The sequence below is a fragment of the Papilio xuthus genome, unplaced genomic scaffold (genome assembly GCF_000836235.2).
Source record: "Papilio xuthus unplaced genomic scaffold, Pxut_1.1 DF828177.1, whole genome shotgun sequence".
In the NCBI taxonomy this organism is placed as follows: Eukaryota; Metazoa; Arthropoda; class Insecta; order Lepidoptera; family Papilionidae; genus Papilio; species Papilio xuthus.
Window position 1 is genome coordinate 1,138,945 of NW_013530472.1, and position 17,862 is coordinate 1,156,806.

Below are 17,862 nucleotides of genomic sequence, written 5' to 3' on the forward strand. Positions count from 1 at the left end.
TATGTGCAGGTTGCATCACAATGTTTTCCTTCGCCGTAAGAACGTCGGATAAATGTGCATATGTAAATCGGAAATCGAAAAACACATTGGTACATGGCGGGATTCGAACCTAGGATCTTTAGATTGCGAGTCATTTGCTTGACCACTGAGCCACCGACGCTCCTATATCATGTGACGTATTTAAAAGACACCTACCATCTTACCTTACCATGGATATAGTAGGCCATTATATGTCAACCTTCACCCATGTGATAATCAGATGAAGCATATTTTTTTATCAAATATTATATTTAATCGATCATATTCAATCAATATATTAATATTATTCATTGAAAAATGTTTACGGTTATTATAATTCAAATAATTTAATTAATTTTCTTTCATCATCTTCACTGTTTCGATCACCGAAAAAAAATTCATGTGATTTGTTTGTTGAAGAACATCTTGTTTTGAAATAAGATTTAAAATTATTTCTCAGAAATATTATCAGATTTTTTCTGAATAACACTTTGACGGATTTACAGGAAAATATTTGTCGTATTACAACTATAAGGAAAAAATTAGATTTCTCAAATAAAATAAAACATTATATAATTTTAGTAAAATTTAAAAATTTACACCATCCTTCTGTCGATCTATCCATTTCTGGATATTAGAATGGATAAAGTGCTGTCAATAATACTGAACATACTTAACGTTGGTTTTAACTGGAAGAACACTTGCGCAAAAAGAGTTGTCGTCCCTTTCATTTTCTTAGAAAAAACAAACACAACAATATATTTTTGTACAGGTATTCCGGCAGTGGATGGCTACGGTAACATACAATGATGAAAACAATTCATACGTGAAATATACTCAGCGGGTGTTATGAGTTATTGAGCGATGTTATAATTAAAATAACATATATTTTATTTACGTAATAAGCATCTTTGTATCTCAGTTGTTAGAAATTATAGTACAGGAGACATGGAAGAACGACCTTCACCCATCTGCTAACCAGATGAAACATATTTTTATCAAATATTATAGTTTATGCTTGTCTATCGAAAAGTGTTTATGACTTTTTTATTTAATTTTATAAATTTTTCGGGTTCCGTACCTCATAGGATAGAAACCGAACCCTTATAGGATCACTTTGTTGTCCGTCCGTCTGTTTTTATAACGTTCACACTTTTGGTAACAGAATGAATTTCATCTTGATAGGAAAGCTAACATAATCATGTTTGCTAACAATATTTATTTCATAAAAATATTATCTCATTTCACATGATGAAACATTGGTATTGTATATCTGAGGAAGTTCCCCCACATTTTTTGACTCAAAGATTGTATCAACGCCTATATTTTTTTTTCTTTCACCTAGCATAAAGCTATGGTAATAGTATTTTTATTGTTACGCTGCTTCTTCGTAAGTAAGTAATATCCAGTATTACCAGATCTACAAATGGCGATACTTTATCATCATGGTACATAGGTGTCGAATAACATAACGGGACGCGTCATCATACCTTTATACGACACATAGATTTATTGGTAATATTGTATGTAATATGGTAATCTCTCATATCTGGTTTGGTAATCTTACTGTATTACCAATTAGTAATTTTTAATTTTATTTGATTATGGTCATTTCTTGTACCTTTTCGGCTTTAATATAAGGAGTATTTTTACTGCATCTAAAATCTGAACTTTAAAGTCTGCCGTTTTAAAGGTCGTCCGTCATGACTGAATTATATCGTAGTCGTATAGTTTAAGAGCTGTCGCAGCAACTCCTATGCTATATATATTTTAATAATTCCCAAAGGAATATGATGACACATTAAAAGTTTCCCATCTTTCATCGTATACATGCATTGAGCATCTTTTCATGAATAAACACAAGCAGTAAAAAGTATCCTAGAGTAGGGAGAGAATCGAGACGTTTAATTAGACTTTAACTCTCCTTGTCTTTTTCGCTTAATGTACTTTTAGTATGAGAAATCTACAAGCAACGGTTTTAAAGTAAGCATTTTTAGTAAGGCTTGATCGTTGTTATATTTTTATGCTAATTTATTATATTTAATTTTCTACTACAATCACATCATCTTAATTCGACTCAAACGATACTAGGTCGATGCCAAGAGCATTTTTCTTAACTTTTTAAAAATACAATAACAGTAATCGCGTAAAACAGTCACGTGCACAGAGCGACGTCAAAATACAGTAACCAACACTAACTGGGTGCATGTCTAAAACTATCTCACTGTTATTTAAGAGAATGAAAGAGATGTCAATATGTTTTTATAACAGTGTTTCGGCAGTGTAAACTAAAGGAAAGTGTGGTATCAAGTCGTAAATAGTCGGTTTAGTTGTACTTGAATTTCAATAAAGTAAGTGTCTTGTATTCTTGTATTCAATCAAGTTATCTACACCTGATACCAAGTACTCAGCCAAGTAGTTATTTTTAATCCCTATAGAGCTTTCTATAGAAAAAAGGTTTGAAATTGTCTGTATTTTTATAGTCTACAATAATACATGATGTTGTGAGTGTGGTCGAAAACTAACATACGCAATTTTAGCACTAACATATTCAGTTTTCTTGAAAATAGTCGCCATAAGCTAATGGAAGTAAACAAGTTGCAATACTGAACTTTTCCTGTACGCTCAATGAATATTCAAATCGTTTCCTCCACTTAGTACATGCGATTGAGGTTCTAGGTTTTATTAAAAGGTAAAAAATTGCAAAGTTTTTTGTTTAGCCTATAATAGAAAAAGTCCTTGCGTAAATCGTAAATTTTTACTAATATAATATTTTTTTATTAATGATAAGTTTTAGTAAAAACATTGGTCTTATGCTTTTGATGTTGTTTAGTTTCTATTACTATGTTACAAGCATATGGTGCAATAGCAGTCTGTCTTAAAAGCCTGATAGTTCTAAAATAAAATAATAAATATATATCGAGTATATTTGTTTCATAATCAAATTATTCCTTTAAGAACTAATATTAAAATAAATCTGTTACTAGAACTTTAAAATTGAGAAACACCTTAGGAACAGAGAAGGTTAACTAATAACCCCGAAATTATGAAGCAATTATTGAAAATTGTTCCGTAAAATTGGTATGTATTGGTATTTTTCATAGCAGTTTATCGTTTCCTGTCTTAATTAATATAATAAATAAATAAAAAGTAAAATAATATTTAATTTAATTCATATAACAATGACTTTTCCTATACATTTCAGCAAAATATAGTTTAAAAGTTTATTATTACGATGCCTATAATTTTCAGGAACATTGAAAAAAGTAGTTTGTACATATTTTTACTTACCAGCTGTCACGGTCGCGATCACAAAATCACGCACAAATAAATCCTTAACACATTACAATCTTGAAAATTTAATTTACAATTAAACACTGGTACCGTAAATTCGACGCGATTTAAAATCAGGTCAAACTTTGGATATTGAAGAAAATCGTAAAACGCGCACGCAAGGCACCGACGTCCGGCGCACTCAGTCGAGCGAACTTAAGTGAAGATACGCGCTATCAATCAAAAAGCTCTCCACGCTTTCAACGAAATATTTAAATTTTTCATTTCTTGTGTAAAAATATTTTTGCTGATTTTTATATCTGAAAGTAAATCTGTATACAAGCGACTTAACTATGTTTATCTTAACTTATGTACTGCTTAATTAGCCCAATAACATATGAAACAAACAACACACACTAGCTTTATTTTTTATCTACATAGGATTTTAATATAGACTAGAAAAGCAAAATTAACCAAGATAGTTCGCCGATAGTAAAACTTTAAATTTGTGAAATTCTCAAACATGGTTCAATACTTTTGAGTAAACCGGGCCAACCACTAAATTATCGTATATAATTATTAATAATAAGGTACACTTATGCTTTGCATACGTACGTAATCTTACTATTATAATATTATAAATGCGAATGTTAATATGGGTGGATGGATGTTTGTTACAAGGTATCTTCAGAACGGCTTAACGGGTCTCTCTGGAATTTTGCATTGTTGCAGAACGTAGTCTGGAAGAACGTAGGCTCCTAATGATTGTGGACAACAGCTAGTAAAATACGAATGTAAAATGCTAGTTATGGAGCAACAGAAAAGTTAGATGTAGGTACTTAATTCAAAAAGACGCTTTTTTTCTGCGAGTTCCAGAATTCTTGCATTCTCAAACTCGCAAACTGACAGTTTTTAGACAAATTAGGTAATTTCTAATTACATCAGGAGTACTTACGTTGTTTTTGATCAATATCAGTTATATTCGCTAGCAAAATCTATATTTACAACCACGCATTTCCATTGACAAAAACATGTATAGAATCATATCGGTTTGTTCGTTTTTTCACTGAGCATGAGAGATCTTTTGTAACAGATGTTCCAACAGTAGAAAAGTACGGTGTAGTTTTATATTTATCACAAAGGAGATTTATAATCTAAATCTAAGATCACTGTTATTTTTCAAAATATGTACACGCTTGCCCTTTGAGTCGAATGGAAGACTAGCGGATAAGCCCCGTTGCCTAGCAACGCCTATATCAATGCCGGACAGTACTACTTACGGCGGCATGTTTTCATTGCTTTTAAACTGGAGTTTCTAAAAATATTCTTATAATCGTAACATTCTATCTGCAAATAAAGAAATAAGTAGCCTCAACTGTGTAGTCAAAGATTATGAATTTTATTTGACACAGATCTAAAATCCAATCTATCTTTTTATCCGAAAAAAAGGAGGTTATCTAGTCATCTGTATTTTTTCTGTGTTACCGCGTAACTCCGCCTTGGTGCTCCGATTTTGAAAAAAATAGTTACACATCTGTACAGATGTTAATCGATTATGGATTTAGTTTGGATAGAGTTTTATAAATTACTTTGGTATTCAATAAAAAAGGTCAGTTCAGTTAATCATTTAAAAAAAGTTTATTTTAACAAACCAACAACATAAGTCACGCCTGTAGTAAGGCAGAGATCACAGACCTTCATTTGGCGCGGTGCTGACACACCTCTCCCGTTTCTTCTACATTCAAAAAAGTCCAAACAGAATTAGTTCAAGTTTCCCCACTTAATAAATATTTTTTAATTGGCACAGCTTTGCATTGGGTCATCGTGGTTGATAATGGCCTTGACCCCGGACTTGGGGTAGGTTCCGTGCCCCTTAATGGGAACGTATAGTGAGCTGATGATTATTTTAAAATTTATTAGTGACCGGTAACATCGTGATTTCTAGTCCAATTTCGATAAGATTCGAGATCACAGTATGTTTTATATAAATGTTTAAACAGAAAGAAATCTCGTTAAAATTAAAATGTTGAGTAATAAAAATGTTAAGTATTTTCAGGTTTTAAAAAGTCAAGGTTCATTTCTAAAATTAATTTCACGCGTGATTGGAGTAACATATGTATGATATTGTTGTAGAAACTTTATTGAACACACGTTATATTTGCATTTCTCTAAAGCAATGTCGCTGCTGTTTGTGAGTACTACTTTAAAAGTTTAATATCATGCCTGATATTAAGTAGACATATATTTTATTAATAATTTGAAATACTTTCAGCATGTTATAACGAGTGCTTTGGTCTTGCAGTACGTGCAAGCAATGAGCCTTTCAAGTAGAAATGATCAGAAAAATATCAAATCCAGTGCGTACGGTAACTTAGAAGATGGAATAAAATTTCTAATAAGATCCAAACACGACGGCCGGAGGTGCGATTCGGATGAGAAAATGAAAAAGAAATATCTTATAGAGAGTTTAAGAATGCATATACCGAAGAAGAAAATACAATTATTGCTGCGTGATCAAAAGTCGGACACAACCGAAACTCCAGTGACACCACGTAATAAAAATTTTCTCGCGGAATTAGTGGAAGCAGAGCTTAAGTATGCATTAGAAAAGAAATCATCAGCGCTCTACGATCGGCCGGTGGTGGAACAAATGGGTAGGAATGACTTCCTGGTCATCAATCCTGGGGACTTGGATCCTTTTGTTACGGTTATACCTAACGATATATATTATAATCATGAGAAGTCTTGTGTCAACTGGCTAGAAGACTGCAGCTACCAGGGTATGCGGGCAAGGCTTTGGCGGAAACTAAAGTCTCATGACATTTGAATTAAGTATAGACCGAGACTGTCCTGGTGGGTATAACAAACAGACAGATCTAGCAGTGACTCTCTCACCGGTTCAGATAATTTTGTAAAAATTTTAAAGTTCGCTACAATCCTTCGATTGTAATTTGTCAGTATAACTTCATTAATATAATATTTTTACTTAACATTATGTAGTGTTAGTAATCTTAAAAATTATATTATTTACTTTAGTCGATATAAAAAAAACAAAAAAATAGTGGATTATAAGAGAAAACACAAGTTATATTTATAGACAGTTTAATCGATTTATTATTAGTTGTTCACTTAGTAGTGTACACACAATAGAATTCCTTATTACGTAGGCAGGTTTGATACAATATCAAATTCAATCGGATTCATACATAACATCAGTACTTTAAAGTCATCTCGGTAAAATAGTATGCCACAGCTGATGACTTAGTAAACAGTATCTGACACATGTTATGCTTTTAATGACTAAGTATTACTTAAAAAGCTAAGTCCGCATCAGCGGCTCGACCAATTACATGCAGTTATAATGAAAGTAAATGCCACCGTTCTAATCAAACAAAATAAACAACAATATACCATTTATTATTTCATTCTAAAATATACCTAAGTACTTCACATTAGCATATTCGTTGCCTTTAAATTGTAGGAAATATGTACTATGTAGTTATATAACTAAATTATAAAAGAAAAGCAACGGCAGCAAATAAATGGCAGTGACAAAAATAAAAGGAATTTACAAAAAAAAAACTAGTTAAACTGCTTTTGGCACATTGTAATTAAAATAAGGGTTTCGTGGAAATTATAAAAAGATATTCTAATTTTTAGAGAGAACTTTTAGAAAGTAAACACTCTCAAAGTGTATTTATACACTCGTAAAAATATATATAGTTCATAAAAAAAAGGTATAAAAAAACAAAGCTTAGTAGGCGAGTGGATTAACATATGCAAGAAGATAAAAATTAGTAGCACAGTTATCCTAAGCCTAATAATAGTAATGATTCAATCGTATGGCACCAGAACTCCTCACAGCACCGTCGCAGTATACGGAAACATTGGATAAATATATATCAATAATTAATATTCAATAATATTTTTATTATCTAAATACTAAGCTAGCAGTATTGTCCAGAACAATGAAGTCCACTTAATACTAGATAAAACGGTACATATTAATAAAATATCTACTAATTTAACAAATATCAATCTGTAAAGTTCACATGAATAAACTAACCAAATAATTAAACTGATTGTTAATTCAAGAATATATATAATAATAATTCAAATATATATGAACAATAGAAATGAGATAGTCGCTGGCAACATAAGAGATTACAGTAGTTATACAAATTGTAGATACAATTAATTTGACATATCATCGATTAATATTATTTAGGTCGATCTTCATAAAGTGATCCGTCACCTGAAAATAAAATAACATTAGATAACATTATATACTAAAGAACTGCAAACAAGAAAATATATATACATTGTCATAATAATGTGTATGTCTGTCCGTAACATACAAATCCACAAGATAAACTACAATTACAATATAGTAAAATTTTAACACGATATTTTGGTAGATATAGAATATCTTACTAATAAATGCGACAGTTATGTATGTCAGAAATTGCTGAACGGATTTTGATGAAGAACATATAGACTACTTCCTTAGCTTTTTTTAAATTCTATGCAAACGAATTAGGCGAAATGTGATTAAATATAAATGTAATATACAATACCTTGAATATCCATATTAGTATTCGACATAGTTGTCCGGTTAGTAAGGAATGGTTATGTATAAGAATATAACAAAGGACGGAGCAGAAATGAGGCAGGTGCCGCAAATCGGGGCCGATTGAGGTCTGGACAATGATTTGTACATTGGGGGAGATTCGAAAACCTCAATCTCTTCGAAGAAGGGATACACGTCGGGGAACATAGAACTGTTATATCCAATGCAGCGTGCAAAAGACACAATATTTAGTACAATAAAAACGTAAATAAACGCAATTTGTTAGTAGTGAGTTTTTATGACCTTAGGTGTAATATTTTTTAATCTTAACATAGTCAAATATTTCGTTATTTATATTTTGGACAATTTTATAAGACCATCGCATTATGCGACACAACCTGTTCTCATTTTAATCCAATTTGTTACGATACTGGAACAATTTAAATCATATCCAGTCAAAGGGGTCGTTATAGTGTGTTACGATCCCCCTGGATTGACCATCCCTACTGCTAGGTTGCCACGTGTGTGCGACAGAGTAAACAAGAGAGATAATGATAGCATCAATCCCAAGCGTTAATAATAATTAATATATATGAATTAGTAAGTATAGTGCCATGTAAATTATGATGTATGTAATAAAATGTTACTGACTCCCTGCATCGCTGGGTGTTTCTGCCGGCGACAGCACTGCGGCCGAGTTTGATGCCACGGTCCATGTCCATCAGCTCGACTTGCTCGATGCAACCCACCAGACCCGGGTAGCGGTTGTAGTTCAGACGATCCGGTATACCACCTGACAATTGCCATTACATTAATATACATAATTTATCAAACACAATATGTATACAACTGAACTTGACCAGTAGTGTTACTTCGCATTCAAAGAAATTAGATTTCTCTTACTCAATCTACTCTAGAGACCGCGTGATTGTAGGGAACACTAGCAGCCAATTACAGAAAACATTATTTTCGAAGCCAAAATATATCGTGTAACAAGGTAATGAATCAATCTTATTGATATTATAAATGCGAATGTTCACATAGTTTCGATGGATGGATGTTTGGAAGCATATCGGAAGAACACACAGCTTACTTATTAAGTTTTATTTTCAATATCGAGCAGACAAAGTCGCGGATATAAGCTAGTCAACAAAAGGTCTAAACTTACCTATATAGACATTAGAGTCAGCACTCATAACGTTTGCAAATCCGTTGGATTGTGCTATCTTGGTGGTTCCATCAACGGAGAGGTAAGCTCGGCTGTCGGTCAGCAGTTTGGCGATAATCTGTTACAATAATAAGTTTTTATAATATTAATTCAAATCTATAGACGCAGAATATCAGTACCCTGAAGTGTCACAAATTATGATTTTCTTGGTGAAGAAAACTTTCCTTCTTAATGCTTGAATGATTAAAATGTAATGCATATTTTTATTATTATTATTAATTACTTTTTATTGATAGATATTCGATTAAAAGACTGAACCTTATTCGATAAGAAGACTAAATGTTATGTTATTTACCTCGTGTCGGTCTCCATCGGTGACTTGAACGTTTTCGATGCGCACTTCATTCAGTCCGCTGCCCATGTCCCACTCCATCACGACCACTCCGTTTTCAACTGCAATAAAAATAAATTATTAATACGATGATCACAAGACATATTATATCAATGACTTATATCGTGTTGCAAATTATAAGCATGATTAAATATTTATGTTTTATTGATATAGTTAAAGTTCCATGGGAAAATCTTCTTTCTCTAGATTGGACGCAGGAAATACTGCTCTTCCATACATTTCTTTCAACTATCATACATGTATCCTCATTAAAATCTGTACATACATTCCGTACTTCTTTACTCTTTTAGCCATCCGTACACTATTTCATTCTCATTACTTCATACCTGTTTTCTAATCTGTAAATGTGAACAATGTCTTACTTCTGATAAGGACATAATCTCCGGAGTTCGGTGGTGCTTGTGCCTCGTGGTGGTAAAGTAAGACTCCGTCGTAGTTGGTGTTGATAGCGAGCGCCATCACCGCGGGCTCCCTGCCCAGGTCCTCGTAGCTCAACATGTTGCCCGGCAATTCCAGGTATCCGTTGCCATTGAAACCGACACTCTCCAGTAGTTCAAGCGCTGCAAATAAAGAATGGTTAGTAAACAGTTCAATGAATTAGAATTTAGAAAGTTAAGCTTCAATATACTTTTTGTCGTAGTACGATATGATCAGTATATCAAAGTCTATACGAAACATCTTATGCTCGAGATGAGAAATTACCATTGATTAACAATTATAACAATATATCAACGAAATAAGGAAACATGTAAAATATAATTTTACATACCATCTAAAGCTTTTAATTCTAAATAATATTTAAGACATTATACTTACGCATCTGACAATTAGCGCCGGCGAAGCCTAGAGTACAGTCGCAGGTGTAGTTCATTTTGGAGGAGCGGTCCAGTTTGCAGATGCCGCCGTTCCTGCAGGGTCGCGCGGCGCATGGGTCGATGTAGGGCGTGCGGTACGAGGACCTGTTCTCGCAGTACGTGCCGGAGAAACCGGGGGGGCACGTGCAAGCTGTGGCGTCCAGTGAGGTGCACCTACCGTCGTTACGGCACAGGCTGCACACGCTGTATACCTGTATGACACAATAATAATCACTTAAAATGTTCTATTTGAAAAGAGAGATTGAGAGAAAGACAAAAAAAGAAGAAGAAAGAAGTCTAATTAAATTAAAAAAAATACTCACCTCAGGGATGTCTCCGCGGACGTCGTTGGGGCATTCTTGAATATTAGCCGACTGGATAGATGCGTTCACAATGTCCAGCTGATCACCCTGGTTTAAGCGAACCTATTGGACAAACAATGAATATCGCAATGTAATAGCTATAACGTAATAACTTAAAGAAAAAATGGCCTTTCCCCACCACATATTATATAATTATTTTCTAATATGAAGAATATCACACAGGACACACAGGTACAGGACCGGGCATAGTGGCAATCGTTGGGGGAGGCCTACGTCCAGCAGTGGACAAGTTTACGCTGAGTATGATGATGATGATGAAAAAGAATATCTGCTGTACATTGCCTTGTAGACATTTACCGGTAGTAGTCACGAATCAAGTGACTCTTTAGTTCTTATTTAATTTCTCAAAAAAATACAAACTTCTTTAATGCAGCCGCTGAATCCTCCGATGACGCCAGTGCTGTTGTCCAAGGTTATCGACTCGTCCACGCCTCCGACGTACATCGGTGAGTCAAGGATCACATCCTGACAGACAAATTTAACATTAACATTTTACAGATTAATCACCTTTATCTAGATATGTAAGGATAAACACATTGTTAATCCAATGTTTATGTGTTTTCACATCTTACAGGAAGACAGAAGATTATTCTCATGTATTTTATTTCATAGCTTTATAGAAAATTTGGCTAATTTTTATTTTGCAAAATTATCATTAGAAATAATATGAACTTAACTATTACTAAGTAGTCTTAGGTTTAGTTTTACCGTTTTGTTAGAGGCGAGTTTCTGTTCGTATGTATCAATCATATTAATCTTCATAGAGACGTCAGCGCCGACTCGTGCAACGTGTACGTCGGTCCATTCGTTCACATCAAGTGTCTTGTTACTGGTCAGCACCACTGGTCTTCCTGTGAACATCATGTCTCCGTGACCATTTGACTCACAATTATAAAAATACAAACTAAAACAACCCGGCAAAAGATCTTTGGTTTGTTTATTATTAATTAAATGATCGTTATATTAACAAAGTAATGGGTTAAGCTGGTTTAAATGTACTGTGTAATTTACCATCGCCGAGGTCGAATCGGAATTCTAGTTTTCCGTTGTGCACGGACAGTGCGGTGTATCCTCCGCCGCGCGCCTTGCAGTACATTATTATGCCGTCGATCACTGGTGGCGTTGCTTTGATCTTCATTGACATACGGAAATACCGACGAGACGTTCTCGGCAGTCTGATAGCCAGGAACGCGCTCCCCGTGAACGCTGGGTATTCGATGTTTTGCTTTTGTTCACAGCTGAAAAATAATTCCACCATTGTATGTTAAATAACATCAAATTTTATGAAGTAATGAACATAACAGAATGTTACGTTAGATTAGTGAATCTTAAAAGGGTCTAAGACACACTGGGTTTTTTTTTTGTTGTAAGATACATTGACAGGACATAGTTACGGAACAAGGGAGTATCGAAACCAGTAAAGTTTTGACTGGTATTAACTAGAAAAGTATAGGTATCTTTGGCTTCGATTATAATTGGTCAAATACGACCTTGAAGATAAACTTATATGCAAAACAATAAAGAGATGTGAAAAATACTTTTTGCCGGTGAACGTGACGGGGCAAGCGCACTTGTAGCCGTCAGCAGTGTCTGTGCAGCGACCGGGGCCGCAGAGACCAGGTCGGCATGCCTCGCCCGTGCGGTCGCAACGCAAGCCTGCGTACCCGGCGGGGCAGAGGCACACGTAGCCTCGCTCGTTGCGTGCCTCCTGCAATCACAAAAATCGTCAAGTAATGTATCCCTTTGGACAAGTAGCATCGATCGTTTTTACATGATTATAATTTGATCTTATTTTGTGACCATGGACTCAGCCACACATGTGAGGAAACCTTCTGAAGGAAGGGTCAAAGCTATGGTTAAAGATGGGAGTCTCTTTAATGAAGGCAAAGGCCAATATTGATTGCAATTATCGAATGTCTAGGTTCAATAGTCAACAATACCTTGACTGATAATATTGAAAACCAACCTGGCACACGCCGCCATGGAGACACACGTTGGGCACACAGGAGTCGCATTCCTTCAGGTTGTTCTGGCTCGTAGTGTCAGCCATCATGTTAATCTCCTCACGTCCAAGGATCAGCATGCTTACACACCCGATGAAGCTGCGTTTGTAAAATAACCATATAATATTATACCTTTCTTAGAACTAAGCTTCATCTCTCAGATACATCATATTAAAAGGTTTTTACCCTGATGCTCCGGCTAGATCTGCTGGCAGTTGGTTAGGGTCGGGTACACCGCCGATGTAAAGCGGCTGTTTCAAGTCCAGCACGTCCCATTGCTGGGATGACTCAGATGTGAACGGACCCTTATTATCCACGTCCATAGAAACTGCATCCGATAAATTATGAAAAATTAAGAAAAAACTCTTGATATTATTTTTTTTATCTATAAATAATGTTTTATTACCTTTAGAGTTGGTTCTACTGATCCTAATGGTGTGCCAAGTGTTGAGTGAGAGTGGTCTATCACCGGACACGATAACTGGGCCGCTGCCAGTTTCGAACACGAAGGTGGGTACACCATCTATTAGCTGCAGTGCCAAGTAGTCTCCGCTGCGGTCCAAATTCTGACCATTGTACAGAACAAGGCCGTTGTTGTCTGAAAAATTAAACATCTTGGGTATCGAATCAATTCAATTCTTTTGTATATTTCATAGGAAAAACAAAATTATCAAGTATATTTTCTTGTTAACCGGTCATTGGATCAGTCTCTTCCTAATGTTATGATACATACCGCTAGGTTTGAATGAGATTTCAATGTCGAATTGCATGTAGGCGTCCTTTATCATAGGTAGAGCGAGCCAGCTGTCTCCGTTGAAGCGCGGCACGATGCCTGTTACTCGCAATATGGCGCGTGTTTCGACAGCCGCGCGATTGTTGCTCACTCGACAAATGTATGTGCCGGCATCGGTCTCACTCACGCTGTCCAGATCTAGCACGGGCTGCAAAAAAATTAACAGTACATGATAAACAACGCATTTATAGTTCCTCTGGTTCCCGAGATTCCCTCATTATGACTTGACGATAATATTTACTTCTACAATAAATAATAGTGAGATAAAAAAATATTGGAACATCAATTTTGAGATCATGGTATACTCACTTCATTAGTTCTGACATTGGTAGGCAGATGGGAGTACTCCTTCGTCCATTCGATGTTAACTGGTTGTTCCAGATTGTGGCTGCAGGGCAGTCTGACGGAATCCCAAAGGCGCGCCGTATACGCTTGGGGCTGCGACTCGGCCGGTATCAATTGATTGTTAGCAACTGAAATCAAACATGGTAGATTAAGATAAATTTTTAAGTAATGTGATGGAGTAGTTATATTTATATATATAAAAAGAAAAATATGATGCAATTTAAATGCTACATTCGAAAAATAACATTTGTTGCACGAAACGACCAAATGATTTGACGAAAAAATATTTAATATTAATTATTTTTAATTTAATTATAAATATACGACATCATTGTACTAAGTCGCTTGCTCATTTGCCAATTAAATGCTGAAGTATTTATGAAGAACATTACTTGGAACTACGACGAGGTTGAAATCATCGTAGGACGTATCTCCGTAGGGACTGTTGCCAATACACCGGTATAGGCCAGCGTCCGCCTCTTGCACTCCTTGCAGAATCAGCAACGCGCCGTCGCCGTATGTCTGTTCACGTACAATATACAGATAAGAAATAGCTAGTAGCCACTCACGTAGGACAAATTTATAACATTCCTTTGTATGGCAAAAAAATACAACACTATAACATATGTTAAAATAAAATAATTAAAATTAATTACCCTTGAAACTACGTATTGGTTTGTCCCATACCGCTCCCAATGCACTCGGATGTCTCTTGAAATGGTCCTGCACTTGACTTCCACATTTTCACCAACTATGTACTGCCTCTTTGGTTGTTCGATTGACACTAGTTCACCATTGTTGCGGGGTCCTACAAGAAAGTAGATCAAAATATACGAATGTCTACCGTGAGTACACCAAAACCGTATTACAAAAGTACAAATAAATATTTCACAAAAGTCTACAATTTAAGCTAAGACATGCAGACACCACAATTTACAATATAACATGCTAAGCAAAACTAAATAAATATTTGCACACTGTACAATATCTACTACATCAATAAACACTACAACACAAATAATACAAAATATAACTTATTCACACAAAACATTTGACAGGACAACATTTAGCTTGAGTTAATAACAATTACATAAAATATTTTCATACGTTATCCAATAAGCCCCTTACCAAACTTTTGTCATATTACAAACTTGTGAAATTACTGTTTATATAATACAAGCTAGAGGTCCTACCAATTATAATTTTGATATTATTAAAGTTGACAGTTTTCAAGGCCGAATGACGTAGAACATAGAACATTTTTGAACAGCACTCCACAGTTATATAATACCGATTAAATATCCCTTTAAATATACCAATATAACGACATAACCACACACGACCCGACCCCCTCTTCCCAACCAGATTTACCGGTGGAGTTCATGTCCGAGTCCGATAGGATATCCGGGTTACTGTCGTCTGACGAGAGGCAGCTCCCTTCGTCGCTAGAATCTTGACAGTCGCTAAATCCGTCACACAGTAGCATCTTCTCTATGCAACCGGAGTCATCATGACATCGAAATTGTGATCTCAAGCATTCAACACCTTCGTGTAACAATAAAAACGTCAGCACAGTTTAAAAAAAAAAGAAAAAAAGAAAACGAACACTAATTAAAATATTTCAAGCCGGCGTTATCGTATGAATACAGCGAAAAAGTAGGAAACAACAGAGAGGCCAAGCATGACAATTTTACCCGCCGCCAAAAGCAATGAGGGAGACAGGGACGAAAACGGTCGTTGAAGCTCCAACTACGAGTGTACAATTACGTTTGACTATAACTGACCCTCGATGTGCAGGTTGATGTAATTGCTAGTCTTTCTGCCGTACTGATCGTAAATGATACAGATATAGCGTCCGCTGTCGGACTTCTGCGCGATCCGTATGAAGAGCGAGCCGTCGTCGTTCTGTCGTGCGGACCGCGGTAGCACTGTGCCGTCCTTGCTCCAACGGATGCGCGTGCTGGGCCGCGTCACATTGCAGCTCAGCTGCACCGCCGCACCCACGTACGCGGTCTGCTCGTTATCGTGCGACTCCGTGGCTCTTCCTCCACTTTCTTCTAAGAATTTCATTGTCACATGCATACCAAAAGCGGTTCAACAACTTTTAAAGCATCATTAGAGTGCGTCCGTCACCGTAAAGTGGATAGAGCGGAACTGAGCTGATACGTTCAATTAAATTGTTACAACACTGATTATGAACTCAATTATATACCTGCTACATTCCAAACGATCCACCTCTCGGCTAGGAGTATGCAAATTTAAACTAACAACAAGGTGCAGGAGTAAATCCTGTACACGGTGATGTAAGCATATTCATTCTTCTTGTCTGTTCTCTCTTTTTGCGCTATTCAACTATATTTCAGTGTCGGTGCTGTTGTTTGTGGATTAACATCAAGCATTGTTGGGAAAAAGAAGCGGACAGTCTTACCACTGACGATAACTTCAGCGACGGCAGATGCGTTCGCGATGGGGTTCTGAGCGAAGCATTCGTATTGGCCGGCGTCTTCCACTTCGATTTGGCGGAATATCAGTGTGGAGCCTCGGATTTCAATACGGCTGCAAATATTTACATTTTATTTTCATTTGAAAATTTATAGTAATGTGTGCTCATCAAGTTGTATTTTTATATTATATAAAATAATTATTACTGTAACTTGCTAATAGCAAATGAATTCGGACTAGTAGTTTTTAAGATTATTTGTTACAAAATATGAATATTTTTTTTCACAATATTAGCATTGATGACGCACCTAGAGGGTTGCCTGTTGACAGGTTTCCAGGTGATGTCTCTGATGTCGTCGCCAGTAACAACGCACTCAACGGTGGGCGACTGGCCTGGCTGTACGACCTGGGTGGCTGGCCGCAGCGAGATGCGCGGCACTGCCATCACCAACAGCCTGATCGTTGTCACTTGCTGCACTTCGCCCGTTTGTCGGCTCTTCAGAAGACACTCGTACACTCCCGAATCAGATTTCGTTGCCTATTCACATATAAAAAATTAAATGTTTTGTAGAATTAATGACATAGGGTGGTGTATTGCTAGCAATAACACTCACAACAAGAAAATATGTAGCGAAATTGAATCAAATAAGGATATATGTATGTATGAATCTAACTACTTACATTTTTAATGATGAGCTCGATGCCACGCGCTTCCACGTTGTATTTCAGTCTACCGTTGTCCTTGCGCCAGGCGACATCGAAATCAGTAGATCCATTGCAACTGTACCACAATTTTTTATAAATACTTTATAAATATACCAAATATTGACTTTTATATTGTGTGTATTTAAGATTGATTATTTTATAGTTCAACAACTGACGCCTATGAAGTATCGAATTAATTTTGTATGAGTTTTAATATTGTACTTAATGAACGGTTGTCATAGTGTCGGACCGCACGCACATAACGAACTATGAACTATCGAGAATCGGTCTTATAACAAATTTAAGGAACAAATAAGTTCCATGATGTAGGTATTTTGTTACTTTTTTAATTTATTACAGTTATTTCGCTATGTATGGCAATTGACAATGACAATTAACAAAAAAATACATGAAATGCATTTCTTCTTTGCTTGTCAACACCTCAATTTTTCAGTATTACGTTTTAATAGGAATAGATAAAAATAATTTTATTTATAATTCCAAAACAATTTTCGATTGCAAGTTCTATGAGAACAACCGATAACCGATTTTACTCAATCCATCTCTAGTGAATTGTCAAACTAATCTATCATAAATGGACACACTTCAAAGATATCAGTCTACACAGGTTTATATTTTCTAATCTACAGAAAGTTGCTGTAAAGTAAATGAATGAGTTTTAAGAAAGTGTACCTTAGCCGCGCGTCCCTGCCTTCAATGGCGATGCTGTTAGACGGTCTGTTTTCGTACACAGGTAGGTCCACGTTTATGTCGACCTCACCGCTGCCCTCTACAATGTTAACACATATCGTACTATTATAATCTTACTTCTTACTAAATTATAAATTCAAATGTTTAGATTGATGGATGGGTAGATGAATAGATGGATGGATGGA

At 35.6% G+C, this 17,862-nt stretch overlaps 2 protein-coding genes across 2 annotated transcripts in view; one reads left to right on the forward strand and one right to left on the reverse strand.

Annotated features, from left to right (window-relative positions):
- Positions 1 to 5,387: 5,387 nt before the first annotated feature.
- Positions 5,388 to 6,186, forward strand: LOC106113710 (uncharacterized). Its single transcript, XM_013306571.1, has 2 exons — positions 5,388 to 5,482; positions 5,564 to 6,186. The coding sequence occupies exons 1-2, from the start codon at positions 5,468 to 5,470 to the stop codon at positions 6,116 to 6,118; spliced, it is 570 nt and encodes a 189-aa protein (XP_013162025.1). The 5' UTR covers positions 5,388 to 5,467; the 3' UTR covers positions 6,119 to 6,186.
- Positions 6,187 to 6,376: 190 nt separating this feature from the next.
- LOC106113707 (terribly reduced optic lobes) overlaps positions 6,377 to 17,862 on the reverse strand; it is a 109,173-nt gene continuing 97,687 nt past the window's right edge. The window contains 24 exon segments of the mRNA XM_013306567.1: positions 6,377 to 7,546; positions 8,513 to 8,654; positions 9,030 to 9,147; positions 9,385 to 9,482; positions 9,804 to 10,001; positions 10,258 to 10,507; positions 10,619 to 10,720; positions 11,039 to 11,143; positions 11,387 to 11,529; positions 11,690 to 11,916; positions 12,217 to 12,386; positions 12,645 to 12,780; positions 12,868 to 13,009; positions 13,088 to 13,279; positions 13,415 to 13,622; positions 13,784 to 13,947; positions 14,212 to 14,341; positions 14,476 to 14,627; positions 15,191 to 15,364; positions 15,604 to 15,876; positions 16,248 to 16,375; positions 16,570 to 16,799; positions 16,943 to 17,042; positions 17,660 to 17,756. Of these exon segments, the coding sequence (XP_013162021.1) occupies positions 7,543 to 7,546; positions 8,513 to 8,654; positions 9,030 to 9,147; positions 9,385 to 9,482; positions 9,804 to 10,001; positions 10,258 to 10,507; positions 10,619 to 10,720; positions 11,039 to 11,143; positions 11,387 to 11,529; positions 11,690 to 11,916; positions 12,217 to 12,386; positions 12,645 to 12,780; positions 12,868 to 13,009; positions 13,088 to 13,279; positions 13,415 to 13,622; positions 13,784 to 13,947; positions 14,212 to 14,341; positions 14,476 to 14,627; positions 15,191 to 15,364; positions 15,604 to 15,876; positions 16,248 to 16,375; positions 16,570 to 16,799; positions 16,943 to 17,042; positions 17,660 to 17,756 (3,683 nt within the window). The 3' untranslated portion in view covers positions 6,377 to 7,542.